The sequence below is a fragment of the Sceloporus occidentalis genome, unplaced genomic scaffold (assembly GCF_023333645.1).
Source record: "Sceloporus occidentalis isolate IW3139 unplaced genomic scaffold, rSceOcc1.0.p SCAF_6, whole genome shotgun sequence".
Classification (NCBI taxonomy): domain Eukaryota; kingdom Metazoa; phylum Chordata; class Lepidosauria; order Squamata; family Phrynosomatidae; genus Sceloporus; species Sceloporus occidentalis.
The window spans coordinates 5,267,647-5,294,641 of record NW_028316986.1 but is presented as its reverse complement, the minus strand read 5'-3'; the positions used below and the strand labels follow the sequence as shown (position 1 = coordinate 5,294,641).

The following is a 26,995-nucleotide window of genomic DNA, read 5'->3' as shown; positions in this document are numbered from 1 at the left end:
CATCACTAAGTGATGCTGGATCTCTCAAAAGCAGCTTAATTATTGATGTTAGAATTCAGAGACATAGCTATGTTAGTCTAGAATGTCATCATGTAAAGGGATCTTGCAGCACCTTTGAGACTAACTGTGTGAGAAGTTGTAGCATACACTTTTGCAGACTTGGTCTGCTTCCTCAGATCAGTTCACTAGGCATCTGAGGAAGTAGACAAAGTCTATGAAAGGTCATGCTACAACTTCTTCTGCACAGTTAGTCTCAAAGGTTCTGCAAGAACCCTTTGCAAACTAATTGTTGTTGTTATTGTGTGCCTTGAAGTCGTTTCTGACTCATTGCAACCCTAAGGCTCTATCCATCCATACACACACACACGGCTCTTCTTATACATGGCTTTTATATACAGACTCAAGTATCCACGGTTTGAAAATGTTCAAGGGTCCACTGTGTGTGTGTGTGTGTGTGTGTGTGTGTGTGTGCGCGCGCATATGACACAGGGTTTTTCTGGGCAGATGTGGTCAGAGTGGATTTTGTTTTCCCTAGGCAAACAGACTCACCCTAGTCAGTTTCCAGACATTTTCCATGGATAAATGGGTTTTGAAACCCTAGTCTCCCAGAGTCCTAGTTCAGTACTCAAACAACTATAACAAGTAGGAAACATTATACAGAACAGTGAAAAAAATTCCTGTTCATGACAAAGCAATTACAAATCAGCAAGTGTTGAACAGGAAATCCTCACCCTGTAAGTTTTCTGGTGTTTTCCCCTGAGGATTAGTTTAGGTTTCCAAGCATGAAACTTTCTAGATATCTGTCTAAATCAGTTGTTTGTACTGATGAAAGTTTTCAGTGAAGATTGCATCTATTACTATTTGATCTTCTTTAGTACAGTGGTCCCTTTACATTCACTGGAGTTAGCATGAAAGACCCCTGTGAAGGTGGAAAAACTGCAAATAAAAACCCACTGTTCTTTTTACCTAAGAGAACACCTCTCTAAGAATCTCCAGGACCTTCAGTGCAACTTTATGGTCAATATCTGCCATAAATGAATCATAGAATTGTGCTGGAAGACCTACAGATACCTAGAGACATGTTTTATCTAGGAGCCTCTAGGTTCTCCAGCACAACTTCCAGCAGAATTGTACTGGAGGACCTAAAGATTCCTAGAGGGAAGCTATTAATCAAAACCGCAAATAATCAAATCTGCAAAAGTCAAAGCTGCAGATGTGGAGGGACAACTGTATTTTGCACTGATTTCCTATCATGACTTCCCAAATGTATAGTTTAGGCCATAAAGAGTTCTGGATTGATATTTCAGCTACTAAGTATACAAAAAGCCAATTGTGGCCTGTTACAGACTGCCAAAATAAAGCTGCTTGGGGTCTCTTTGGAGGTATGCTGTTTAAATGATGCGTGCATCCTAAGAATCCGGAAGCTGCACCAAAGCTGCACTCCAGTGCTTAGGAATGGAGTGTGGCTTTGGTGCAACCTCCGGACTCTTAGGACGCATGCATCATTTAAATAGCATACCTCCAAAGAGACCCGAAGCAGCTTTATTTTGGCAGTCTGTAACAGGCCATAGTTAACTACAGTTGGAAGCAAAATGACTGGCATGCTACCCTCTTTATCTTTTTCTGATCTAGGAATTCTCTGTCAACATTATTGAAGATTTTATGGAGTATCTGTCTGATGGTGCTTTGGCCATTGAGGTGTATGGGCATAAGCAATGCGACCCTTGTAAAAACCCAGCTTTGTGGGACTTGGGAATAATTCAAGCCAAAACAAGAAGCCTCCGGGACAGGTAAGAAGTGCTTTTGAACTGATAAATGAATTTGAAACATGTTGGGCAGAAAAATGTCTGCAGAGAAGTAGCAAGGAGTAAACTGGTTCCAAAGAAGGATCTTATTCAACATCTTTATCAATGACTTGGATGACGGAATTGGGGGCATACTCATCAAATTTGCAGATGACACCAAACTAGGAGGAGTAGCTAATACTCCAGAGGACAGGATCAAAATTCAAAACAACCTGAATAGACTTGAAAGCAGGGCCAAAGGTAACAAAATGAAATTCAGCACGGAGAAATGTAAGGTACTGCACTTAGGGCGAAAAAATGAAATGCACAGATATAGGATGGGGGACACCTGGCTGAATGAGACTATGTGCGAAAGGGATCTAGGAGTCCAAGTAGACCACAAGTTGAACATGAGTCAACAGTGCGATGCGGCAGCTAAAAAGGCCAATGCAATTTTAGGCTGCATCAATAAAAGTATAGTGTCTAGATCAAGAGAAGTAATAGTGCCACTCTATTCTAATAATAATAATAATAATAAATTTTATTTATATACCGCTTTTCCAAAAGATCAAAGCGGTTTACATAGAATTAAAACCAATTACAAACATATCATAAAATAGATAATAAATTGTGTATTTAGACACAATGATGCCACATATCATCTGATACTTACAAATCCTCCTTTTCTGAGACATGAATCCCCAGGGGATGAGCTCAACACATACTCTACCATGCTAACTCCAAGTCCACCACTTTCTGATCGTGGTGACAGCACTGAGTTAACCTCATTATTCACATGGAATCCCTGACCAGGTCTTCTCTGAACCATGATTGGTTGGGAAACAGAATGATCGGTCAGGCCCCACCTGGAATATTGTGTCCAGTTCTGGGTGCCACAATTCAAAAAGGACATTGAGAAACTGGAGTGTGTCCAAAGGAGGGCAACTAAAATGGTGAAGGGTCTGGAAACCATGCCCTATGAGGAACGACTCAGGGAGCTGGGGATGTTTAGCCTGGAGAAAAGAAGGTTAAGACGTGATATGACATCCCTGTTTAACTATTTGAAAGGATGTCATGTTGAGGAGGGAGCAAGCTTGTTTTCTGCTGCTCCAGAGACTAGAACGCAGAACAATGGATGCAAACTACAGAGATTCCACCTCAACATTAGGAGCAACTTCCTGACAGTAAGGGCTGTTGGGCAGTGGAACACACTCCTTCTTCGGAGTGTAGTGGAGACTTCTTCCTTAGAGGTCTTCAAACAGAGGCAGGATGGCCATCTATCGGGGATGCTTTGATCGAGAGTTGCTGCATGGCAGGGAGTCAGACTGGATGGCCCTTGTGGTCTCTTCCAACTCTACGATTCTATGATCTTTATGGTCAGCTATATAACTAGCCATAGAATTGCGAAACTTGTGGGTATGATGATGAGGTTTTAACAATGGTCATTGCGGGACAAAGGCAACAGGAAAGATTTTGCCTGTATCCATCTGACTGAAATATGAACAATGACTAAACTGCAGTTGTTATATTTTGGCCACATCATGAGAAGAAAGGACTCTCTAAAAAAGACAATAATGCTTGGTAAAGTAGAAGGAAAAGAGCAAGATTGCATTCCAGTTGGATAAAGTTTTGCATTTCTTTAGGGTAGCGTTCCCAGGGAGTCTGTGATTGTTTTGATGTTTTGCTGCTTGACTCAATATTTGATATTTGCTGTTTTAACTTGTTTTCTTATGATGTTTCTAACTTGTTGTTTTAACCTCTAGATTGTACGCCATAGGCAGGCTTTTTATATATCCTTGATTTTATTTGGTTTTTGTACAGCGCCGTGTACATTTATGGCGCTTTATAAATAACGCTAATAATAATAATAATTTCTAAGGAAGCCCTGGTGGCACAGTGGTTACATGTTGGTCCTGCAGCCACAAGGTTGTGAATTTGATTCCAGGGGCTCGAAGGTTGATTCATCCTTTCATAGGTTGGTAAAATGAGTACCCAGCTTGTTGGCGGCAATTGGCTTACAGACTGTAAACCAACTGAGAGTGCTGAGTTTACTGATAAATGGTATAGAAATGTACATGCTATTGTGATTGCTATAAATTCAATCATAGAAGCCACAGCCACAAATCTGCAAGACCTGAGCAGTGCAATTGCAGACAGGATGACTTGGAGATGTCTCATTCATAGGATCGCCATAGGCTGAAATCGACTTGACGGCAGTTAACAACAACAACTGTGAATGGTAGAGAGAGTTTTGGTGTGCAGGCTGAAAACCAGAAGGAGATATGATAGACTGGCTATTCCCATGATGCTGGGGTGTTAACCAGTGTTAATGTGTAGTGTGCCAGGAAGCCATTGTCTCTGCTCAACCCAGTGTTGATGGACTGGAGTTTGTGGATATGTTCCAGTTAAGCTATTTCTCTTTCCAATCTTCCTATATAGTTTTTTTTTTAGGACCCCTGTCCTGAGGTCAGAGATGGAAAGGCCGGGAAGATTGGCCAGTTGGCTCTTGGCCAGTTTATCACATCTCTTTTACAGCACACCGCATTCCAACACTCCCTCCACCATTCATATGGTCATCCACCCACCATGGCCTTAGGCAACATCTTTCCTCCTGCCTTCATTCCTCAGTGCCATTGTTAAAACTGAACTTGCCCCTCACCACCATCCCTACTAGTTTTGCATTCTGTGGCTGTTCATATAGTCTTCTTATGAAGTTCTTTTCTGGACACCTGTTTACTCCATACATCTGAGGAAGTAGAGCAAGTCTATGAATGTTTATGGTAAAACATCTTTCATCCAATCTCAGAAGTGCTACAAGATCCCTTTGCATATTGATATTTCAGACTAACAAGGCTATGTCTTTGAAATCTGCACAGAGGGTGAAAGAAGTGGTAACTGGATGTTCTAATACAAGCCAAGCAATGCATCCACTCCAAACTTTAAAGGAGCCATCCAAATTGCTAGACCTGTTTTGAGGATTGGATTAAACAGCTGAAAGACCATATTTCCCTATATGAGCCTACTTGAATTTTAAGAGCCTGATAGTCTCTTAGGGGCAAAACAGACAGCTGGCAAGGATGGCTTAATGCCACCCCTTTGAGCACCAGATCGGGGCCACGGCAACCACATGCTGCAGCCCCAATCCAGCATTTTCCAGCCCCCAAAGAAGTGGCAAAATGCCACTCCTTTTGGGGACAGAAAAAACTGCCCTTGCTGCCACCACCGTGGCTCTTCCACATTTCTTCTACAGCGTGTGTAAATGCTGCACTGCAGAAACTTTGTGATGCCATCTGGCCGGGTGGGCAGCATAATGCCGCTTGGAGGGCAGAGTCAGGGTGTGCGGTCATCACAACAAGATCTTTAGCCTTCTTTGTCAGAGCTCTGGTGCCACAACTAACTACAAATCCCAGGATTCCATAGGATGGAGCCATGACAGTTAAAGCGGTGTCAAACTGTATTAATTCTGCAGTGTGGCAACAGCCTTAGTCACCAGCTGCCAATTGGTTTGGAGGAGTAGGATTAACAGGAAAATAGGTTATATTGTGGCTTCACATTTCCCCAGTTAGTTTAATCATGAGCAGAAGTAAAGTTTCGAAGAATTTTCTCCAACTAAACTGAGTCTGCATTTGAAGCTGTTTAACCCCTTACTCAATCTGTCTCACCCTGGCACACTCTCTGACTCACACACCTAACAGAGAAATGTCCTCTCTCTCTCTCTTTTTAAAACATTCTCAAAGCAGAGTAAGGCATCTAAAGGGCCCTTTTCACATACGTAAGTTGTGTATCAATCACAGAGGTGGTGTTTTTGCAGGTGGAGTGAGGTCACCCGCAAAGTGGAATTGTGGGTCCAGATTCTCGAGCTAAATGAGAACGGGGAATACTGCCCAGTCGAGGTGATTCCAGCTAAAGACGTGCATACAGGTGGCATCTTTCAACTCAGGCAGGTACGAAGAGGGGGCAATATTGTAATTTATTTGGTTTGCTGAATTGTCTTTTTTGTTAACCCCCAGTAGGTGAAATAAACAGCATGGTGCCCATTCCTAATCTTTATTCAGCAGTGGATTATAAGGTTTGCCTCTGGAAAATCTTGTAGTTCAAACCAGTTAAAAGGAACTCAGGTAGAAGGAGATCTGATAGGGATGACAATATTGTGTCAGATCAGGGCTGAACAACTGCAGATTATCTAGGGATCCCACCCATCCTATTTTCCACAATCATACCAAACAAATCCCAGAATTCCATAGCATTCAGGCATTTCAGTTAAAGCGATATCAAACTACATTAAATCTGCAGTGTAGATGCAGCTTAAAACATATACAGTACTTTTTTTTTTAAAGAAGGAGGGTAGTCGTAGTGCAAAGGACGCTTTTTTTAATCCTCCCATGAGTCTTTTGAAGGGAAAGGTGTTACGGCTTTGAATGACAAACTGAAAGTACATGGGGAAGATGCTGCATTTCCAAGGCAGTCTTGTCTTGTCAAGCTGTTGCCAGCAGAGGTCGTCCCTTTACCAGCCTTCCCCTTTCCCAACATGTTCTTTACACTTTCTTCTTCTGTAGGGACAATCACGTCGAATTCAAGTGGAAGTGAAATCTGTGCAAGAGTCGGGGACATTGCCTCTCATGGAAGAATCCATTCTGTCTGTTGGGGTGGGTTGCGTTCAGATAAGAAACATCAAGTCACCAAAAAGCCATGAGAATCATCAGGTAAAAGAGTCCTCATTTATTACATTAACTACAAGGAGAGGGAAAAGAATATTATTTTTATTCACACATTTTTGCTTTGCAGAAGGTCCCTGGTTATATTCTTTGCAAAGGATCAAGTGATGGGAAAGACATCCTTCCTTGGGGAGTTGCCAGTCATAGTAGACAATATAGCTCTTGAGGGACAAATAAACTTCATAGATACCGATATCCCTCCATACTTTAAAAATCTTCTTTTTTGGGATAAAATTGTAGTTGATGTTATGTCATGTTTTACCTAGTTCAGGACATTAAGCAACTTCCAACAGATTAAAAAACACATAGTTAAAAATTCACAAAATACAAAACTTAAAAACGGGCTAAGTGCCCCCCAAAATAAAACTAGTCAGCATGGCATAGTGCTTTGAGTGTTGGACTACAACTCTAGAGACCAGGATTTGATTCCCACACTCTCTTATATATAATATATATAATAATTTATTTATTTACTTAGCCTCAGGAAGGCAATGGCAAAAGGCCTATAAGACATGTGAGGATTATATTGTAGTATTTAACTGCAAAGTAGTTGCTGAATGCGAGCAGCCTGTCAAAAAAAAAGAAGTGACATCTTAGGGTCACCATAAGTCTGAAACGACTTGAAGGCACACAGCAACAACAAAGCATAAGTCCAGTGCATAGTTTAATGCAGGACAAGCCTTGCACAGCCAGTATTCCAAGAACTGTCAAAACAGAAAGGTCTTCTACATCTCTTTGCAGAAAGAGAATAGGAAGGTTACCAGTCTAATCCCTCCAGGGAAGGGAATTCCACAGTCTTGGGGCAGCCATGTGTCCCATATTCCCATCATATGTACCATTATGGGTGGTGGAACAGAGAGAAGGACCTCCCCAGCAAATCTCAAAACACAGGCAGATCCTTAGTTTTTTGTGGGTTTTTCAGGCTATGTGGCCATGTTCTATAAGAGTTTATTCCTGATGTTTTGCCAACATCTGTGGCTGGCATCTTCAGAGAATGCTAAACCTGGAAGAGTGTGTTTCTTCTTTCCTGTTGAAGCTGTCCAAGTGTTTGTTGATTTCAATGGTTTCCCTGTGCATTCTGACCTGATAGTGGTTGGCATGGTCCAGAATTTCAGTGTTTTCAAACAGCATTTTGTACCCAGGATGGTTTATAATGTGTTCTGCTACTGCTGATTTTTCTGGCTGACCCAGAAAAAGGCAGATCCGCTGGGGAGAATATGATCCTTTCAGATAACCACACAGGGCTTTATAGGTCAAAACTAGAACTTTTGAAAGAGTCAGGATGTAAAGAATACCTATACAGTTGAAACTCCCCAACCGTGGACTTGCCATCCACGGATTGGAATATCTGCGAATGGCAGTGCTTGCATGCCACCATTAAAACCAGCAAGACTCAAGGTTCTGTAGTTTTTGGCTTGGGGAGGGGTCCGAAATCAAACCGTCATTTTGGATGGCAGAGGGTGCCTTGACACACTGAGACACCTCACTGACAGAATGGCCAGCCCCTGAAGCATTTTTCATATTTTATAACATTTTGTGAAAATTTCATTTGTGCCTAAAAAAGTGTGTTTCTTGCAAAAAATGTAGTATTGACAGACGGACCTATTTGATCACATCAACATAAGGCATGGTCTCAAAATTTGAGGGTGCACTATGTACACAGGCTGGACCAGAGCTTGGAAAGTTACTTTTTAAAAAGTAACTCATTACAGTGTGTCTGGGTGTATATGTGTTTTAATGAGCTGCTATTAACTAATTGTGGTCCCACTAGACATAATGTATTCATAATTGGTGCACACTTAACTGGAAGATCTATTCTGAATTGAAGTCTGCAGGAGGGACCCTCATACGTATCCCCTTAATGGGAGCAATGCGGCTTCCTGAATGTGAAGTGCCCTTCCCTTGGAGGTCTGATGGACACCAACAGAAGTTTTTTTTCTAACTTAAAGCCAAAACATAGGTCTTTATTAAAGCCTTCAGGGACTCCTTAATTTCAAAGTGTATAGGTGCATGGCTTTAATTTTTTGCAGCATTTAAGTGATTTAACCTGTTGCTTTGTTTGTTATGTTTTTATCTTGATTAAGTTATTTATGGTATTTATCTGGAAATGCAACTTAAGGTTTATATTGTTTGCTTCCTTGAGTTCCCATGATAAAAGATGAGATAGAAGTGCTTTAAACATTTTTTTAAGGGAGACAATTGAATTTTCATGGTTTTTATTTCCTAGGAAGAAGATGATGACATGGACAGCTACCAGGTAAATATATCCATTTATTTCTTTACTTCTTGTTCTCCTCTCCTCTTCCCCAGGCTAGATGTAGGGTACAACATAGATTAAAATACAATATATAACTGACCCAGTGAACACACTTGTTAAAACGTATAAACATAAGATTAATACAACCATTACACATTAAAATCATCCAGAATAAAATAAACAGTTGGCCCTCCACTTTTGCAGGGGTTAGGAATGCAGGACCCCCATGAAAATGGAAAAACTGTGAATATCTCTACCACCATCACCTCCCAAGATATGGCTGGCATGGACAAATTGCTGGCTGGAGAGTCTAGGATCTGTAGGATATAAAAGTAAAACTTTCAAGTTTTGGATCTTACTCTGTGATAAAACAAAAATGTCACATCAGTATATGACCTTTCCCCATCACTTCCAGAGGCTGTCTCACTGGCCTTTGAAATCTTTCCATGCAGAGAGGCTTAGAATCCTACTTTACAGTGTATGTTCAGAAACCACTACTTAATCTTGTGAAGAGAAACATGTCTTCATTCTTCATAGGACAGAGACTTGGAGAGGCTGCGTCGGAAATGGCTGAATGTGCTTACAAAACGTCAAGAGTATCTGGATCAGCAGTTACAAAAACTTGTGGGAAAGCCAGGTAAGAGGCTAGCCTCTTAGTTACTTGCAAAAGGTTGTCAAAATTGTTAAGAAAGTAACATATGGTGCTTATTTTAAAAAAAAATCCAGAGGAATGGGGAGGGGGTGGTTGGTGGATGGGAATGTGGCCCACTGACCCCCACCAAATAGATTCTGCACACCAGTATTTGTGCCCCATATTTCAAGTGAGTGGTTGAGCTCAAATACTTCCCAAGTTCCAACTTTCATTCAGTTTTGCAGGGATCATTTTCTTACAACAGGTTTCAGGAATATGACACCCTGGAGCCAAATCTGACCCTTCTGAAGTCATCATCTGGCTGTCTTGGGTTCTTCAGATGAGCATAACCTCTTCCTTGTAATTCCATTAAAAGTTTCCCAGCATTCATATATTTCTCCACTTCTCAAAGAAGCTGAAAGACCCCTCCTAAGGCTTAGTTATAGACCTTAGAATTTTAAACTAAAATTCACTGGCATTTATAACCTCTGGCCTTTGAGAATTTTGTTGGAACTGAATACAGTCCTTAGGTTGAATGGGTTTCCTCATCCTTGTAGCACAGAGTTTGAAACATGTGTTTTGGAATTGTAATAGAAAGTAAAACTCGGCTGACCTCTTTCCAGACAAAACAGAAGATGACGCAGACCGAGAAGCTCAGCTGCTAGAGATGAGGTTGACTCTTACAGAAGAGAGGAATGCTGTAATGGTGCCTTCTGCTGGCAGCGGCATCCCTGGAGCCCCTGCTGAGTGGTAAGAACCAGAGTAAAACTGCAGTGATAATGCCATAGAAAAGGGGTCCTTCAGATGATGTTGCCCATAGTAATAAATAAATAAATAAATAATATTTCCCCACCTCTCCCAGGTGGATCGAGGCCGTGGATCCCAGATGGATCGAGGCGGGATTACAACCCAGTTTCAATAGACAATATACAAACACTAATCACAACAATAAAATACAATAGTAAAATACAATAAAATACAAAATAATTAACAATTCGAACAATCCTATCAGGAGCGAGGTGGAGAAGATCTTTCAATCTAGGTCAAAGAGGTGGAACAGTATTTCTTATAGGAGATCAGGTGGATAAGCTCTCTGGAAGAGATCCGTCTCAACTGCCTTCCTGAAAGCCTCCAGGGAGGTAGTAAGATGGATCTCCTCCCGGAGACTGTGCCATAGTTTTGGAGCAGCTACGGTAAAAACAGCTAGTGCTGTGTAGTGGTTAGAGTATTGGACTAGTACTTCAGGAGACCAGTACCCATATTCCTGTTCAGCTATAGAGACCTACCGTATAGGTTTCAAATCACATTCTCTTTGTCTTAGAGGAAAATAGTAGCAAACAAAGATCTGAATCTCGACAAAGAAAATCCTGCTGTTGGGTTACCATAAGTCAGAGATGACTTGAAGGCACATACTAATAACTTCAAAAATATATGAATGGGGAGACAAGAAGAAACAGGGCTGAGAAGAGTGTTTTGAGTGTGGGTCTAAGACTCTGCAAGATCTGGGTTTAAGTCCCCATTCAACTATGGAAACCCACTGTGTGACCTTGGGCAAGTCACATTTTCCCAGCTTCAAAGGAAGGCAGTGACAAACCTCCTCTGAATAAAGGACCATAGGAAAGTGTGGCTACAAGTCAGATTTGGCTTGAAGACACCCAGCAACAACATCTGGAAGAATGTATGATTTCTACCACTGAGCTTACTGACGTGCGTGAAGCAAGCTAGCAGGGACTTGATATTATACTTCTCAAGTCTGGCCATAAATAGTCTCTGAGGAGTATTTGTTGCAATATATATCTTGTCTGTCTCTGCTGAAATTGTGTGATGTGGATTTCCATGGCAGAGAAATTTGTAGGTGCCCAGGAGAGAGAAGGCTTAACACACTGAGAAACAGAAGTGAGTTATAAGCACAACATTTTACATAAACATCTTTCACTGCAGAAATATGCAACATTTTGTGTTGGGTTAAAACTGATTAAAGTGCCATCTTTCAGAGGCTTTTGCATGGACAGTGCCATCAGCCCTAGCTGACCTAGCCGACAGTGAAGGATGATGGGAGCTGCAGCCCTGAAATATCTAGAGCAATAATGGGGAAAGTGCCATCCATGGGCAACATGCAGCCCCCAAGTCCCACTTTTATGGTCACTGAAGTCCCTACAAGGACCTCCCAAACTTGCCTCCTGGGATGATTTTGGGGCAAGCCCCAAACCATTCACAAATACAGTGGTACCCCGGGATACGAAATACCCAGGTTACGAAATTTCCGGGATACGAAAAAATCCCATAGGAAATAATTGTTCCGGGTTCCGAATGTTTATTCGGGTTCCGAAAAAAAATTTTGGTGCTTTTTTCGGCTTTTTCGCACGAAACGCGGCTTTTCCCCATTAGCGCCTATGGCGATCCGGCTTACGAAGGCTTTTCGGGTTACGAACGGCGCCCCGGAACGAATTAATTTCGTAACCCGGGGCACCACTGTATAGTACTTTCATTCACCCCCAATACTTCCAAAATCTCTAAAAATGATCAAAAATTAGCCAAGAAATGCAAAAATTGGTGGCCAAAAGTGACTTTGCTAGCTTGTGCTGCACCCCCAACATCAGTGATTGGCTTGCTTGGGGGGGAGAGTAATTTGGGGCTGAACCCCTGTCCCCCTCCTCACCATTGCCCACCCCAGTCTAGAGAGAACACTAGATGTTGCCTGCCACTCCATAAGAGAAAGAATGATGGGGGATGAACGTGTGGGACAATTCTGTTTTTGCTTTCTCAGTTTCTTCTGAGACTGTTTGCCAGGTGTGGTTTTGAAACACCAGCCAGAACAAGGCAGGTATGGAAGTAAATTGTGGCTGAGGGCAATAAGATCCAAAGTCTCGAAAGCTGAAGATATTTGAGTAATTTTACTTAGGAACAATATTCCAAAAGCATCTCAGTGCTCTCTACTTAAAGAACAGAATTATTAACCAATGTTTAATTATGATCTTCTGTAGGAATGGAAATCAATATTTATTGCTACTGCACTTTAGCTGATTTAAAAGAAAAAATGTTAATGTTAATTGCCTGGTTCATTCACTTAAAAGGCTGCTTCTTTGTAATGATGCTGCCTCAGTCGGAACATTGTGCTGGATTCCGGGCTACACGTCGCTGAGTTCTCTTGAATCAGCAAATACGCCACAAACTCTTTCATTCAGAACATTGGTAATAGAATCAAACGTGACCAACTACCAATTGCTGGGTCACAAGGGCTGCAATGAATGGATAGGAAGCCAGGAAAGGCTATGCTTAATACTAAATTTGGAGGGGATGGGGGCCAGAAAAATACCCAGAAAAAAAACAGTGAAATGGCCAGTTTCCCTGAAACGAGTTCAGCATGTTGGGTCACTCCTTTAAAATTCACATTAAAACCTGGAATGAATTCACTATTGCATTGGCATCAGAATCACCTGTGCCACTGTCAGTGAACCATCGTTCAGGACATTATTAGGTGATCCTGAGCTAAAGGCAGAGGGTATATGGGTATATGGGGACCAGGGTTCGATTCCCCAGTCAGCCATGGAAGCCCACTGGGTGACCTTGGGCAAAAGAGAAAGAAAGACAGATTGTGTATGAGAGAGAGAGAGACAGAGAGGCAGACAGATAGAGATAGAGTATCGTTCTTGTGTGCCTTCAAATAATTTCTGGCTTACAGCAACTCCAAGGCAAACATATCATGGGGATCTGCTTGACAGAATTTTTTCAGAGGGGTTTTGCATGGCCTTCCTCTGAGGCTGAGACAGTGTAACTTGTACAAGGTCACCCAATGGGTTTCCATGGCTGAATGGGGATTCCAACCCTGGTGTCCCAGATTTCTAGTCTGATATTCAAACCACTACTCCAAATTGGTTCTCTACAACTTGTGTGCTTTCAAATTGACTTTGACTTACAAAGGCCCCATCTTAGGTCTTCTTGGCAAGTTTTATTCAGTGGAAGTTTGCTCTTGTCTTCCTCTTGAGGCTGAGAGAGTGTGACTTGCCCACAGTCACCCAGTGGGTTCCATGGCTGAGTGGGAATTTGAACCCTGATGTCCGTCCAACACTCAAGCCACTATACCACGCTGACTCAATTTTCTTGGCAAGATTTTTTTGGAAAAGGTCTGCTATAGCTTTCCTCTGAGGCTGAGAATGTGTGATTTGTCCAAGTCACCTGAAAGGATTTCATGGCTGAGCTGGGAATTAAGTCCTAGTCCTAGTGTGTGTCTTCAAGTCATTTGTGATTTACGGTGGCCCTAAGGCAAACCTAGAATGGGGGGTTTCTTGGCAGAATTTCTTCAGAGGTGTTTTGCCATGACCTTCCTCTAAGACTGAGAACATGTGAGTTGCCCAAGTGGGTTTCTGTGGCTGAGCACAGATTCAAACTCTGGTCTCCCAGTGTCCTAGTCCAACACAGAAACCACTTCGTCACGCTGGCTCTCTTCATATAGAGTAAACATAGTATTTTTGTTGAGCAATATGAAGGTTGATTCAAGGCCGTTCTGCAGGTTACCCAAATACAAACCTATTTTTGCTAAGTGATACCAGGGAGGTTCCCTGTCGAATAAACTTGTGTGTTGCACATCTTTGCAAAAAAGAGTTGGTTATAGTCATTCTCTCCTATTACAGGGACCATGATAAACAAACATCCACATCGCAGAATATTATATATGACGAGATCTTCAGATGGAGTTGTCAAATAAAGTAAGGGACAGGGCTCCTGTCCCTTCCATGGTTGTGTAGAAGAGGGAATTTCAACATGTCCTGCTTATCATGCACACAGCATGATGCTCCCTCTTCTGCACAACCATGAAAGGAGCAGAAGCCCTATTCCTTATTTCACCCAGCAACTCTGCCCTCAGATGTATGGGTTATTGTACCTGCCCCTCACATCCTTTTAATGCCTTTGGTCATGATACTTCTGGACCTAACCCCCATGGGCACAGGAGCATTTTGGATCCTAGTGCTGTTTATGGCACCAAAGAGAAGATGCCCTACTGCGTTAAAATCAACCCATGCAAAGGGAGGAGCCAACAGTCTCTGAAATCTTAGAGCAGGTGGTTTGCCAGTGCACACTTTTCTATTCTTTCCCTTCTTCGTGTAGCTATGAAAACTAGAGTCATTTGTTACCTGCAACCCATTGAGTTTAACATTTGTGTGGCATTGGGACAAAGTTGAGAAAAAGTTACATTTTGGACTACAATTCCCAGAATCACCCAACTAGGGAATAGTGGGAGTTGAAGTCCGAAAGGATATCTTTTTCAGGGCTCTGAATTGGTGCCACATCAAACTACAAATACCAGGATTCAGTAGGATGGGGACATGACAGTTAAAGCAGTGTCAAACTGCATTCATTCTTCAGTGTGGAAGCAGCCATTGTCTCTGAAGGCCAGTGAGGTTTAAACTCCATTAGCAGAAGTTATTTAATATTTACTTAACATGGACATGATTTAACATTTGAGGTCAGACTAAGACCTGTTGAAAAACTTGTGCTCCTACTGAGGATGTAGCTTTGGATAAACACTGATCTGGAAAGTACTGGCTGTCCTCTGTGTATAAAACAGTGAATTAAAATAAAGCCGCATTCACCAAGGTTATCATTGCCTTGACCTAGACTTGGATGGGAACTGGCTGTAATAGACAGTTGCTGTGGATTGCATATTATGTGTCCTGCATCAGACCTGCCTGAATTGATATGCCAGTGTTGCCCATGTCTCTTTGTTTTTCTTACAGGACACCTGTGCCTGGTATGGAGACGCACATCCCAGTCATCTTCCTTGATTTAAATGGTAAGTTGCAATACAAACTGTCAAAAGTAAGATAAGAAATACCACGGAGAGATGTAAACAACTCAAGGAAAGGAATATAGAAAAGGATTCTTATACTGAGTTGCATATTGGTGGACAAAAAGTCCTGCAAACAATACTACATTGTATCTGCCTTCTCATATCCCTCCAGAGAATTTGTGTTGTAAATGGTTATTGTTATTTTCTATTAAGTCAACTCCATTTTATGGTGATCCTCCAAGATCCCTGGTCATCCACTTCCCTGATCAGGTCTTGCAAACTCAAGGTTGCGACTTCCTTGATTGAATAAATCCACTTTTTTTCTACTGCCTTCCACTTTACAAAGCATTATCATCTTGTGATATGCCCAAAGTAAGATAGCCTCAGTTTAGTCATCTTGGCTTCTAGGGAGAGTTCTGGCTTGATTTGCTCTAGGACCCATATATTTGTCTTTTTAGCGGTCCACGGTATCTGTAAAACTCTTCTCCAGCACCACATTTCAAACCAGTTGATACTCTTCCTATCAGCTTTCTTCACTGTCCATCCCTCACAACCATACATAGAAATCAGTAATACTATGGCATGGAAAACGCTCACTTTGGTTGTTGCTGCTGTTTTGTGTGTTCAAGCTGTTTCCAGCTTATGGCAACCCTAAGTAATATCACGGGGGTTTCTGAGGCTGAAAGTGTGTGACTTGCACTAGGTCACCTGGTGGGTTTCCACGGCTGATCTGGGATTTGAACCCTGGTCTCCAGAGTCGTAGCCCAACACTCATACTGCTATGCTATGGTGGCTATAGGTCATGTGTTGTGATTCCCCACCTTCATCTCGAGATTGGGATGCTGGTTAGCATTCCCTTTCTGTCTTTTCACCTTGAACTCTTGGGTGGCTCTTCGGTGTAAGAAGAGATTTCCACGTGCCCAGCCTCAGTAGAGCTGACCTGTGTCACAGGGCTGTGTAGGCTATATGTGTGGCTGTTCCTTCTAAAACCACCATTCTACCCTGAACACACCTGGCCCCATCTGATTTGGAAAAATAAGCAGCACGCTCGCCTTCAGTTATCAGCATCCCAAGCCATTGCTTGTATTTTCCTATTTGTGCAGTCACTAAAGAGGCCTGCCTTGTCAGTTTTCCATTTAAGTTGTCCCTGTCCTGAACTGAAATTACTCATTGGTTTTCTCTCTCTTCCCGTCTTCCCTTTCTCTCCCTCCTGCCCTTCTGCAGCAGATGACTTCAGCTCTCAGGACAACCTTGATGAGGCAGAAGCTGGTGGCTGGGATGCCACCCTGATTGCTGAAGATGAAGATGAATTTTTTGAACTTCAGATTGTCAGGCACCATGAGAGTGAGGTAAAACAGAGATGGGGACTTTGCAGTTGTGGTAAGGCACTTAGGATACAGCTACACTGTAGAAATAATGCAGTTTCATACCACTTTGACTACTGTGGCTCCCCATCCTGGTATTTGTAGTTTGTGAGGCATCAGCATTCTTTGGCATAGAAGGCTAAAGACCTTGTAAAACTACAAATCCTGTTATTCCCTAGGATGGGGCTACAACACTTAAAGTGGTGTCAAACTGCATTATTTCTACAATGTAGATGCACCCTCAGTCCATTGCTAGCATGGAGCAGGATTCTCCATTGGATTCTCAAGCCCCAATCCTGTTGTTAGCCCTGAATGGAGTAGACTCATTCAGTCAGTGGGGTTTCTCTATGTCTTGACTCACCATTCAACAGTTGATTAAGAAGCTTTACTCTAGATGGGAATAGCAAACACGATGCCAGCCTTGAGTATGAATAAATTCATAGACCCACACACACAGGTGTGATTACCATACCCGTGCACTTGCTGTTTTCTGTGCAGAAGCATTTCAAGGTTTGATAGATGTGAAGCCTATATGTGTTGGCTCATCATTCAACAGTTGATTGAAAAAGTCTACTCTAGTTGGGAATAACAAACAGGAGGCCAGTAGATTTATAGAACCGCACACAGGTGTGATTATCATATAGTGCCATTGCTGTTTTCTGAGCAGAAGCATTTTGAGGTTTGGTAGATGTGAAGCCTCCACTTTCAAGGTACACTAGATTTCTTGTCTTCCTATGAGCACAGAAATGCAAAGTCTCATCATGGTGAAACATTTATAGCTCAACTGTTTCTTACCTTTGTTGTTGGCAACCATTTTTTAGGCAAAGGCTGAAGCGTCCTGGGATTCCACTGTTCACAACTGCTCACAGCTCAGCAAAGGAACAACAGGAGAGCAGAGAGTCTACCTTATTGTTCGGGTGACGGTTCAACTCAGCCACCCTGCCGAAATGCAGCTCGTGCTTCGTAAACGCATCTGTGTCAACGTCTATGGCAAGCAGGTGAGTGTCTTCAAAACAGTAGATGGCAAGAACCCATTGCGTGGATCACATGAGGTCTGTTTGTAGGCCAGATTCCTCTTTATTATTGCAGATACACAACATTGACTGGCTTGCTCTCTTCCTGCTTTTCCTGTGCATGTGATAGTTAGAGGTATATTGCCTCTGAACATAGAGGTCTAAGCAGTGGTGGCCTACAGCTGCTGATATTCTTCATGAACTTATCCACTATATTTATTTATTTAGTAGTGGGCCACCGCATATTGACATTACCTTTCTGTCATAATGTGACAGCCTGCAGCAGCTTTGCTTTTTTTAGCAGAAGAAATAATGTCTGTTTGTTATTTCTAAAACGTCATTGAGAAGGACGATTTTTCTGTTTTTTAAAGTATAATTTTATCAACTACCAATAACAGAAAAGTAAGACATTAGCAATGCATTGCTAGCATGTTACTTGCAGAGTAAAAGTAAAGTAACATCCCTTGAAACAGAAATGGGAATAGAGTGGTCCTACAGTCATAGTTGGATCACAAATCCCATCAGCCCTGGCCAGCATAGCTAGTGGTGAGGGATGCAGGGTGGTGTAGTCCAGCAACATCTGGAAGGCCATGTGCTTCTAGTTTAAAAAATAACGACCAACACCAGTGTGTTACTTTCAAAAACGTAAAGTAAATAACGTTCTAGAGCTGCATATAGTGGAATGTCTGATCGTAGTCACCGTTTGCAATCACCCAGTGTTTAAAGACACATATTGAGGGGTAACTGTGTTGGCAATATAGCAAAGTACAGTAACATCCTAAATCCACAAAACAGTGATACCTTTAATCAGCCAACCAAAATGCACAAAATACCTGATTAAAGATCAATCACTGTGGTTCTGACCTTATGGCTTGTCCAAGATCATGCTGTCTGTTCACAGCTTTGGGGCTAGATTTAAAAAGAAAGCTTTCCTTTCTCTTAGCAACAGCTATATCAAAAGAAATGGCTGCCTTTTGGTTTAGCGTCTTCAGTGACAACACTTTAAGTAACTTTGCTGTTGGCTTTTGGTTTGTAATTTTTCCTTCTTTTTTTCCCAGGTCCTGCATGTAAATGCAACTAGAAAATGGGGAATGCACTGGTTCCCCCCATCACTGATAGGCTGTAGGACTCCAGCTTGGAGCATCCTTGTTGACCAACCCTTCTCCTTTATTGATTCCTCTTTTCTTTTCCTTCTCTCTCACTCTTCCTTGCTCCTGACTCCATGGCAGTCGCTAGAAAGCTGCATAAAGGCTCCAGGTGGGGGTAGGAACGATTGCCACTGCAACATCTTGGCAAACACCTTTGCCCTCTGCACTCCTTCACTGTGCGTAAGAAGCAGGAGTATTGAAGATTGTTTGTGCTCTTAGCATTGTTTGCTGCTGGAATAGCTATTTCATTCCCCTGGGGCCTTGAACCGGCAGTGGTTGATGGGTGGTACCCTTCATGAGCTTTTCTGCATGTTTGCAAAATATGCTTTAGTAAATCCAGATCATGCCTTTTCTCATCATCCGATGTGGTCAGTATTTTTTCATGACATTTGTGATGGGATCGTTTTCTGTTGCTGTATGCCGAGACTGTTGTTGATGTCACTGCCCCCAGATGGTGCCTGTGTCTGTGTTGCTTTTTCTCCCATTGCTTATTTCTGCCCTGCAGTGGTTTTTGGCAAGAGGGTGGGTCAGAAAGATCTTGGCGGTGAATTCAGATGATTGCTATCTCCAAATATGTGCTATTTTAAGGGGATAATTTCTGAGGCTGGCTGTGGTTATAATGATGAGGCATGGGGAACTTCCATCTCTGCAAAGTACATGTGTTAAAAAATATATTATTGTGGTTTCCATGGCTGAATAGGGACAGGAACCCTAGTCTAACAGTGACCTAGTCCAGTGCTCGAAGATTAACACCACACTGACCCTCAATGTTTCTGCTACTGGGGTGAAATATAGCTATCCTAACTACAGCAAGCATCTGCTTATCTAACAGGTTAGGGATCAGAAGATTGTCAAAAAGTGGAATTTTTTAAAGCTTGCAAATGCAAGACTGAAGACTAGATGGCGTCAAGTTGACTGAGAGAAAAGAAAACCATCATGCCAAATCAGCTGAGAGGAAAAAAAGCAGCAGTGTGTGGTTGAAAGAGTGGACTGAGGGTCGAAAGCGTGGTACATGGCTGTACAGTCTGCTCTCAGTTCCTTTATCCAGGGAGCAAACTTTGATTTTTGCCATTTTATATAAGGACACCATTTTACTGTTATTTGTATTTAACAGGACTTGAACATTCATGGATTTGGTATCCACAGAGAGTCCTGGAACCAAACCAAGCAGATAGCAAGGTTCTACTGTAATTTAGATCTGTCAAAACAGTGAGATATCAAAAAGCAAGGTATCCAAAAGCTGAGGATGCCTGTAGAAGCTATTCATTCCTCTTGAATTTTCCCAGTTCTCTGTCAAAAGCCATTCAGTTTGGTGGCCTTCATTGTGTGCCAATGAATTCCACAGTCTGGCTGCACACTGTCTTGAAGAAAGACTTCCTTTGCTATCTCTTCAATCTCCCTCTGTTCAGCTTACATAGATGTCCCCCATGGGTCCTCATGCTATTAACAGAGAGAGAAAATTTTATCCCAACCTGCTTTCTCCACACTGTATATAATTTTATACTCTCATCACATTGTAGCTGTCATTTTCTGTCAGGCTGGATTTGAGTTATTGCAACCCTATGAATGAGAAATCTCCATGTCACCCTATTTTTGACCGTCTTTGCTCAGTTCTTGTAGACGTAGAGCAGCTGTGGATTCCTTGATTGAATCCGTCCATTTGGAATGGGGTCTTCTTCTTTTTCAACTGCCTTATTTCTATCTTAACAAACCTTACTGACTTTTCTAGTGAGTTGTGTCTTCTCATATGCCCAAAGTATGACAGTCTCAGTTTAGTCATCTTGCCTTCTGGGTAGAGTTCAGATTTGATTTGATCAAGGACTCATTTATTTGTCTTTTTAGCAGCCCACAGTATCTGTAGATCTCTTCTACAGCACCGCCTTTCAAATTAGTTGATTTTCTTCCAGTTAGCTCTCTTCGGTGTTCAACTTTCACATCTTTACACTTGTGGATCTTACCTAGTTCCTTCCTAGCTTTCCCATACTGTGACCTTGCCTCATTGGGCAGTTGCTGCAACTCCTTTACCAATTTTGGTTGCCCTTTCCTGCACCGTTCCAGGTTTCTCAGGAATGATGACCAGAACAATGCACATTATTCTAGATGCAATCACTCTTTGAATTTAAATAAGGGCAGTATGATGTTAGCAAATTTATTTCTGATTTGTTTTCTCCGGTTTGGGAAATGGAGTGTTGTGGATTCCCTGTGGCAGGGGGCAGTTTGTGTGTCTACAATTTATTTAAAGGAGGAATTGTTGTACCACAGTGCAATCTGTGGAACCATGATTCTGGGTGGTTTTGAGGGATTGAGGCCATAAAAACAGCTTTGGGGATCCTCTTTGGGTCAGAGTTAGGCTTTGCCCACCCCAGGATGACAGTATCTGCCTTATCTTTCATCAGACCCTTGTTCTGTCTAGCCCTTTGCAACCTACTCTGACAGGCAGCTCTCCAAGATCTGAGGCAGGAATCTACCTTAGTCTTCCTGCCACAGGTCATATTATTGGTTGCTGAGGAGCAAACCTTGGGACTTTTGCAAATGGTATGACCTCTGCTGCTGTGTGATGGCAACCATCATGTTCTTGGCTGGCTCAGTTCATTGTTGCTGTTGGAACAAACCCTCCATAAATTTCTTTCTCTGTACTGCTATGCGCCTTAGGCTCTTTAGCTATTCTGCACCAGCAACATGCAACCCAAATGTGTATTTCAAAATTGTATCAATAACCTTCCAAGGCATCTACAGTCATTTGCAGTAACTGTAGAGGATGAGTCATCTCCGCATTAATTCAAGAGTCGGGATTTTTAACCTCCCGAGGCACCTTGTCAGCATAAGCAATGGCTTCCTGCCCCTCTAAAATCATTGTTTGTTGTGGTCTCTGTGGCCAAGGATTTGGTGACCAGCCTTGTCTGCAATTCAAAACTCAAGTAACTCCCAGCTCACAAGTAACTACAGGTGCATGGGAGAGGGGGGGGAAGGTTTGGGTGTGTTGGCTGAGAAATCACTTTGCTGGGCTGTTTGTAATAAAGACAGCATAAGATGCTCAAGTTAGTTTCCCTAAACATTTATAGAATCACAGAGTTGGAAAAGTCCAAGGAATCATCCAGTCCAACCCTTGGCAGTGTGTGAAATTTGGAGAACTGAGCAGTACCTATCCCTCCCCCATGATGTTGGATAACAAGGCTGCAAATTACAGTTGGACGGCTGACCAGGGAGTTCAGATGCATCTGAAGTAGGCTCAAGTCTACGAAAGCTCATGCTACCCACTTGTATCTTTCAGTTAGTCTCAAAGGTGCTGCAAGATCCCTTTGCATACTGATTTTCCAGACTAACATGGCAATGTCTTTGAATTCTACCACTAGGGAGGTGTTGTTAATGTACTTGTTATTTTAAAAAGGTCGCTTTTGCTCTTAAGAATTTGTTGTAGTTGTGTATCCTTAAGTCATTGCTGCATTATGGCCACCGTAAGGTGAACCTGTCACGGGGTTTCCGTGGCAAGAGTTGTTCACAGGGGCTTTGCCTTCCTCTGAGAGAGTGTGACTTGCCCAAGGACACCCAGAGGGTTTGTGTGGCCAAACAGGGAGTCAAACCCTGATCTCACAGAGTCCTAATCCAGTGCTCAAACCACTACGACAGACTGGCTCTTCCTCTTGAGAACAAGTAATAAGATTTCTTTCATCATTTCTTCTCCTTTGTTTGGCTAAGAAGCAACAACAACAACAACAACAACAACAATAATAATAATAATAATTTTATTTATATACCGCTTTTCTAAAAATCAAAGCAGTTAACAACATGTGCAAATACAATCTAAAACCATCAAAATACAAAACATCATATAAAACATCAGAACACCAACTACAGCAATAAAACCACATCTCGTGCCAGCTCAACAGTGCTGACGAGGGGGGGGGGAGCACATCTGGAGTCAGGAGTCAGGGGTATGCCTGCTCGAAGAGGTGTGTTTTTAACTCCTTCTTAAATTGGTTCAGTGAGGTGGCCGAGCGGAGCTCATCGGGAAGCAAGTTCCAGAGATTGGGGGCCGAGATAGAGAAGGCCCTCCTGGTGGTAGTAACTAATCTGACCTCCAGAACTCTTAATAGTTGCTTCCCGGTTGATCTGAGTGTGCGGGGCGGATTGTACGGAGAGAGGCGGTCCTCCAAGTACCCTGGGCCCAAGCCATTTAGGGCTTTATAGGTAATAACCAACACCTTGTATTGCGCCCGGAAGTGAATAGGCAGCCAGTGAAGGTCTTTAAGGACCGGTGTTATGTGGCTGGTCCTAGGTGTATTAGTGACCAGTCTTGCCGCCATATTCTGCACCAATTGCAGCTTCCGGGTATGGTAGAAGGGTTGCCCCATGTACAGCGCGTTACAGAAATCCAATCGAGAGGTTACCAGAGCATGTACTACCGTTTCAAGGCCCCCCCGGCCCAGGTAGGGTCGCAGCTGGCGTATCAGCCTAAGCTGATAACAGGTGCTCCTGACCGTCGCATCCACCTGAGATGTAAGGTGGAGCGACGAATCAAGGAGCACCCCCAGACTGCGTACTGAGTCCTTCACGGGAAGCGTGATCCCGTTTAGAACAGGTGGAAACACCGCCATCCCCGGGCCAGGGGAACCTATCACGAGTACTTCCGTTTTCTCTGGATTCAGGCTGAGTCTGTTTTCCCTCATCCAGCCCATTACCGACTCCAGACAGGCAATGAGAGGAGAGATGCCATCCTTGGTCACTGAATCAGTCGGAGACATAGAGAAGACTATTTGGGTGTCATCAGCGTACTGATAACCCCGCGGCCCATGCCTCCGGATGATCTCTCCCAGCGGTTTCATGTAAATGTTAAAAAGCATGGGGGACAGAATGGCTCCTTGAGGGACCCCAGATATAAGGGCCCTCTTGTCGGAGCACACGTCCCCCAGCTGCACCATCTGGAACCTCCCAGAGAGATAGGATCGGAACCACTGGAGCGCAGTGCCTCCGATTCCCAGCTCCACTAGGCGCTCCAGAAGGATACCATGGTCAGTGGTATCGAAAGCCGCTGAGATGTCCAAGAGCACTAACAGGGACACGCTACCCCTGTCCATGCCCAGACGGAGATCATAGACCAGGGAGACCATAGCAGTCTCAACCCCGTAACCCGCCCGAAAGCCGGTTTGAAATGGGTCTAGATAATCCGTTTCATCCAAGATCGATTGAAGCTGGATTGCAACTGCCCTCTCAATCACCTTCCCCAAAAATGGCAATAGCGATACTGGCCGATAATTGTTATGCATCAGGGGGTCAAGGGAGGGCTTTTTTAGCAAGAGTTTTACTTGTGTTACTGTTTCCTCATTTACTATTTCTTTATTTATTGAGCTAAGCAGGCGTAGTTTGTGCTAAGCAGGCTGCTGATTCTGCTGCTGATGTGTGCATTGGCTTCATCTTGTTGAAAGAGAGGTACAGATCTTTATAATTGATTTATTTGATGCCAAAAGATTTCTTTTATTCTCCTTCAACCCCTAGGGCTTTGCTCAGAGTTTCCTGAGAAGGATGTCTTACCGAAGTTCTGTCCCTGGCTGTGGGGTGACATTTGAAGTCGTTTCGAATATCCCAGAGGTGAATATTGGAGAAAGGAGAGCAGAGAGCAATAATTGCAAAAACCCTCTGCAGAAACATTTTATTCATCTGTCATGGTACAGCAAGGTGGTGTTGGTTTAATCTCATACTTCAAGAGTCCACATATTTGGGAGCTTTATCCTGTCTCAGAGGAACAATATAAAGATCCAGTATTACCATAAGCATGCCTGAATCTTTCCTCTGCTTCCCACTTTGCTGAGCTCTTTTATTTTTATTTATTTTTACTTTTATTTGAACATGGACAGGAGCTTCATTAACTTGAGATGGTTTTTCTTTCCAGGATGCTCAGGGGGTGGAGGAACGGGAGGCACTAGCAAGAATGGCAGCCGATGTGGAAAATGCAGCTTCGGCTGATTCTGAAGCCCATATAGAGAAATACCTCAGAAGCGTTCTGGCAGTGGAGAACATCCTCACTCTGGACCGCCTGCGTCAGGTGAGCTTATGCCACAGAAACATGCTACAGCACCATGCCACAGAGCCATGGCAGGCAACTGAAGGAGGCTAAGAGGCTTCATTGGCCCCTCCAATGGCCTCAAAATGAGCATTTTCATCTGGAGTACAGGTTTCCAAACACAACATGCTATATCCCAAAACACACACCCAGTTTACCACCCACAAAACAAAAATTGAAATACTTTTTTTTGCCCCCAAACATTCCTGGGTGGCATTTCCACCATGTCTTTAGCGATTTTGGGTTAAGCAGAGATCTTTTTGAGTAATAAGTACTTTCTGTTCATTTTTGGGATGCTGTTTTTTGTAAAGGTCTCTCCTGAGCCTCAAATGTGCCCCAAAATGTGACAAAAATGCCTCTCTCAGGGGACATTTGGGGACAAATACAATTGACCATGGTAGAAGTGAAAACAGTCTGGTGGGGCACAGGTAGCTTGCAGGCCCCACTTTACCCACCCTAACATAGACTGTGGAGTTGGGGCATCTGATGGTGCAGTGGTTAAATGCCTGTACTGCAACCATTCACTCACAAACTACAAGGTTGTGTGTTCAATCCTAGCCAGGGTCTCTGGGTTGACTCAGCCTGGCATCTTTCCATAGGTTGCTAAAATGAGTACCCAGCTTGTTGGGGACAATTAGCTTACACTTTGTAAACCGTTTAGTACATTGGTAAGCGGTGTGGAAATGTACTTGCTTTTGCTACTTGCTTATAGGAAATATGGTAGGTAGCACTCTTGACAGATGGCCATCCAACTTCTCTTTAAAACCTTTCAAGGATGGAGTCTCCACCACCCTCCGAGGCAGCGGAACCTTCCACTGTTAAACAGTTTTTACCGTCAGGAAGTTCTTCCTAATGTTGAGGTGGGAATCTCTTTTCCTGTAGTTTGAATCTTTTGCAGAAAGTATTGTTAACATTCTGTCTATCAATTTATCTCCTGCAGGAAGTTGCCGTAAAGGAACAGCTAACAGGCAAAAGAAAACTATATCGAAAGAGCCTCAGTTCTCCAAATGTCAATCGAGTGAGTTTCTTCAGCAGTGCTGAACTGTGCCCTGCCACCAAAGAAATGGCAATGCATGGGAGGCAGTAAGGGACAACAAGCCCTTGGGCAGGCTGGTGAGCAGGGGTGGGAGAAATAGTACTCAACAGAACTATATAGCACCTGAGAGGGGGTCACTTGGCTGCCTCTCTGCTCTCTTCATTCTGTCAGGCAAAGCCCTTCTCATTTAAACAAGCTGTCACCCTTTAACTGGTTAGGGTAGAAGGGTGTTCAGTGGATGTGCTATATTTTTAAAATATGTAGTATGTGCATTATGTTTTTAAAAATAGCATATCCACAGCACATCCTTCTGCTTTAATTTTTTAATGTGAAGTATGTCTGTTCTATTGAGCCATTGTGGCATGATGGTTTAAGTGTTGGACTATGACTCTGGATACCAGGGTTCGATTCCCAGCTCATCCACTGAACCCATTGGGTGGCCTTGGGCAAGTCATATTCTCTCAGCCTCAGGGGAAGGCAAAGGCAAACCTCCTCTGAACAAATCTTGCCAAGAAAACTCCATGATAGGGTCGCCATGAGTCAGGAATGACTTAAACTAAGGGGTTACCCTTAGTAACAAATGCTGCTCTGCATTGCTAGCATCTCCCTTCTATGACACTTGGCTGGCTCACCAGTGCCTACTGGTATTAGATGGCTCAGCCTACCATTCTAAAGCCTTCTCTTTGTTTTATACTCTTTCAGCTCTCCGGAAGCCGACAGGATTTAAATCCACCATACAGCCTCGCTACGTACAAAGTAAGCTTTCAGAATTTCTTAAAAGAAGTAAATGGGAAATTTGGGAAATCTGAAAGAAATACTCCCCTGTAGCTGTGACAGAAGATCATAGCTATAGGGGGATGTTCTTTCTTTCATTCAGAGCTAAACCAGCCTAGTCTTTGCAGGTATCGCCCACACCAACCTTGGTATTAAGCAGTTGAATATTTTATAATAAAAGGATCTTTTTTCCTGTCTGTTTTTGAAGATGAACCTTTTCAGGAAAAAAAATGGCATTGCAATATAGTTCAATAATACATTTTAAAACCTGCATTAGAAAGGATTAATCCAGTCCTAGTTTTTAAACTGTTGAATTGTTTGCTTTGACAGAACAGTCTGATCTAAGAGAAAATGAGACTGCTGAGAAGCTTAACCAATATTTCAGCCATGGTTTCGATTTTTCCCCCCAACCGCCACCCTGAGAGCT

General features: G+C 42.9%; 1 protein-coding gene across 2 annotated transcripts in view; it reads left to right on the top strand.

The window, feature by feature from the left end:
• LOC149310352 (kinesin-like protein KIF13B) overlaps positions 1 to 26,995 on the top strand; it is a 198,115-nt gene that overhangs the window by 136,980 nt on the left and 34,140 nt on the right. For both annotated transcript variants that reach the window (XM_089528788.1, XM_089528787.1), the window contains exons 23-35: positions 1,633 to 1,790; positions 5,596 to 5,728; positions 6,341 to 6,487; positions 8,727 to 8,756; positions 9,294 to 9,393; positions 10,011 to 10,137; positions 15,123 to 15,178; positions 16,400 to 16,524; positions 17,361 to 17,537; positions 24,194 to 24,286; positions 24,588 to 24,740; positions 25,699 to 25,776; positions 26,497 to 26,550. In XM_089528788.1, coding sequence (XP_089384914.1) covers positions 1,633 to 1,790; positions 5,596 to 5,728; positions 6,341 to 6,487; positions 8,727 to 8,756; positions 9,294 to 9,393; positions 10,011 to 10,137; positions 15,123 to 15,178; positions 16,400 to 16,524; positions 17,361 to 17,537; positions 24,194 to 24,286; positions 24,588 to 24,740; positions 25,699 to 25,776; positions 26,497 to 26,550 — 1,431 coding nt within the window. The remainder of the gene's footprint in view (positions 1 to 1,632; positions 1,791 to 5,595; positions 5,729 to 6,340; positions 6,488 to 8,726; positions 8,757 to 9,293; positions 9,394 to 10,010; positions 10,138 to 15,122; positions 15,179 to 16,399; positions 16,525 to 17,360; positions 17,538 to 24,193; positions 24,287 to 24,587; positions 24,741 to 25,698; positions 25,777 to 26,496; positions 26,551 to 26,995) is intronic.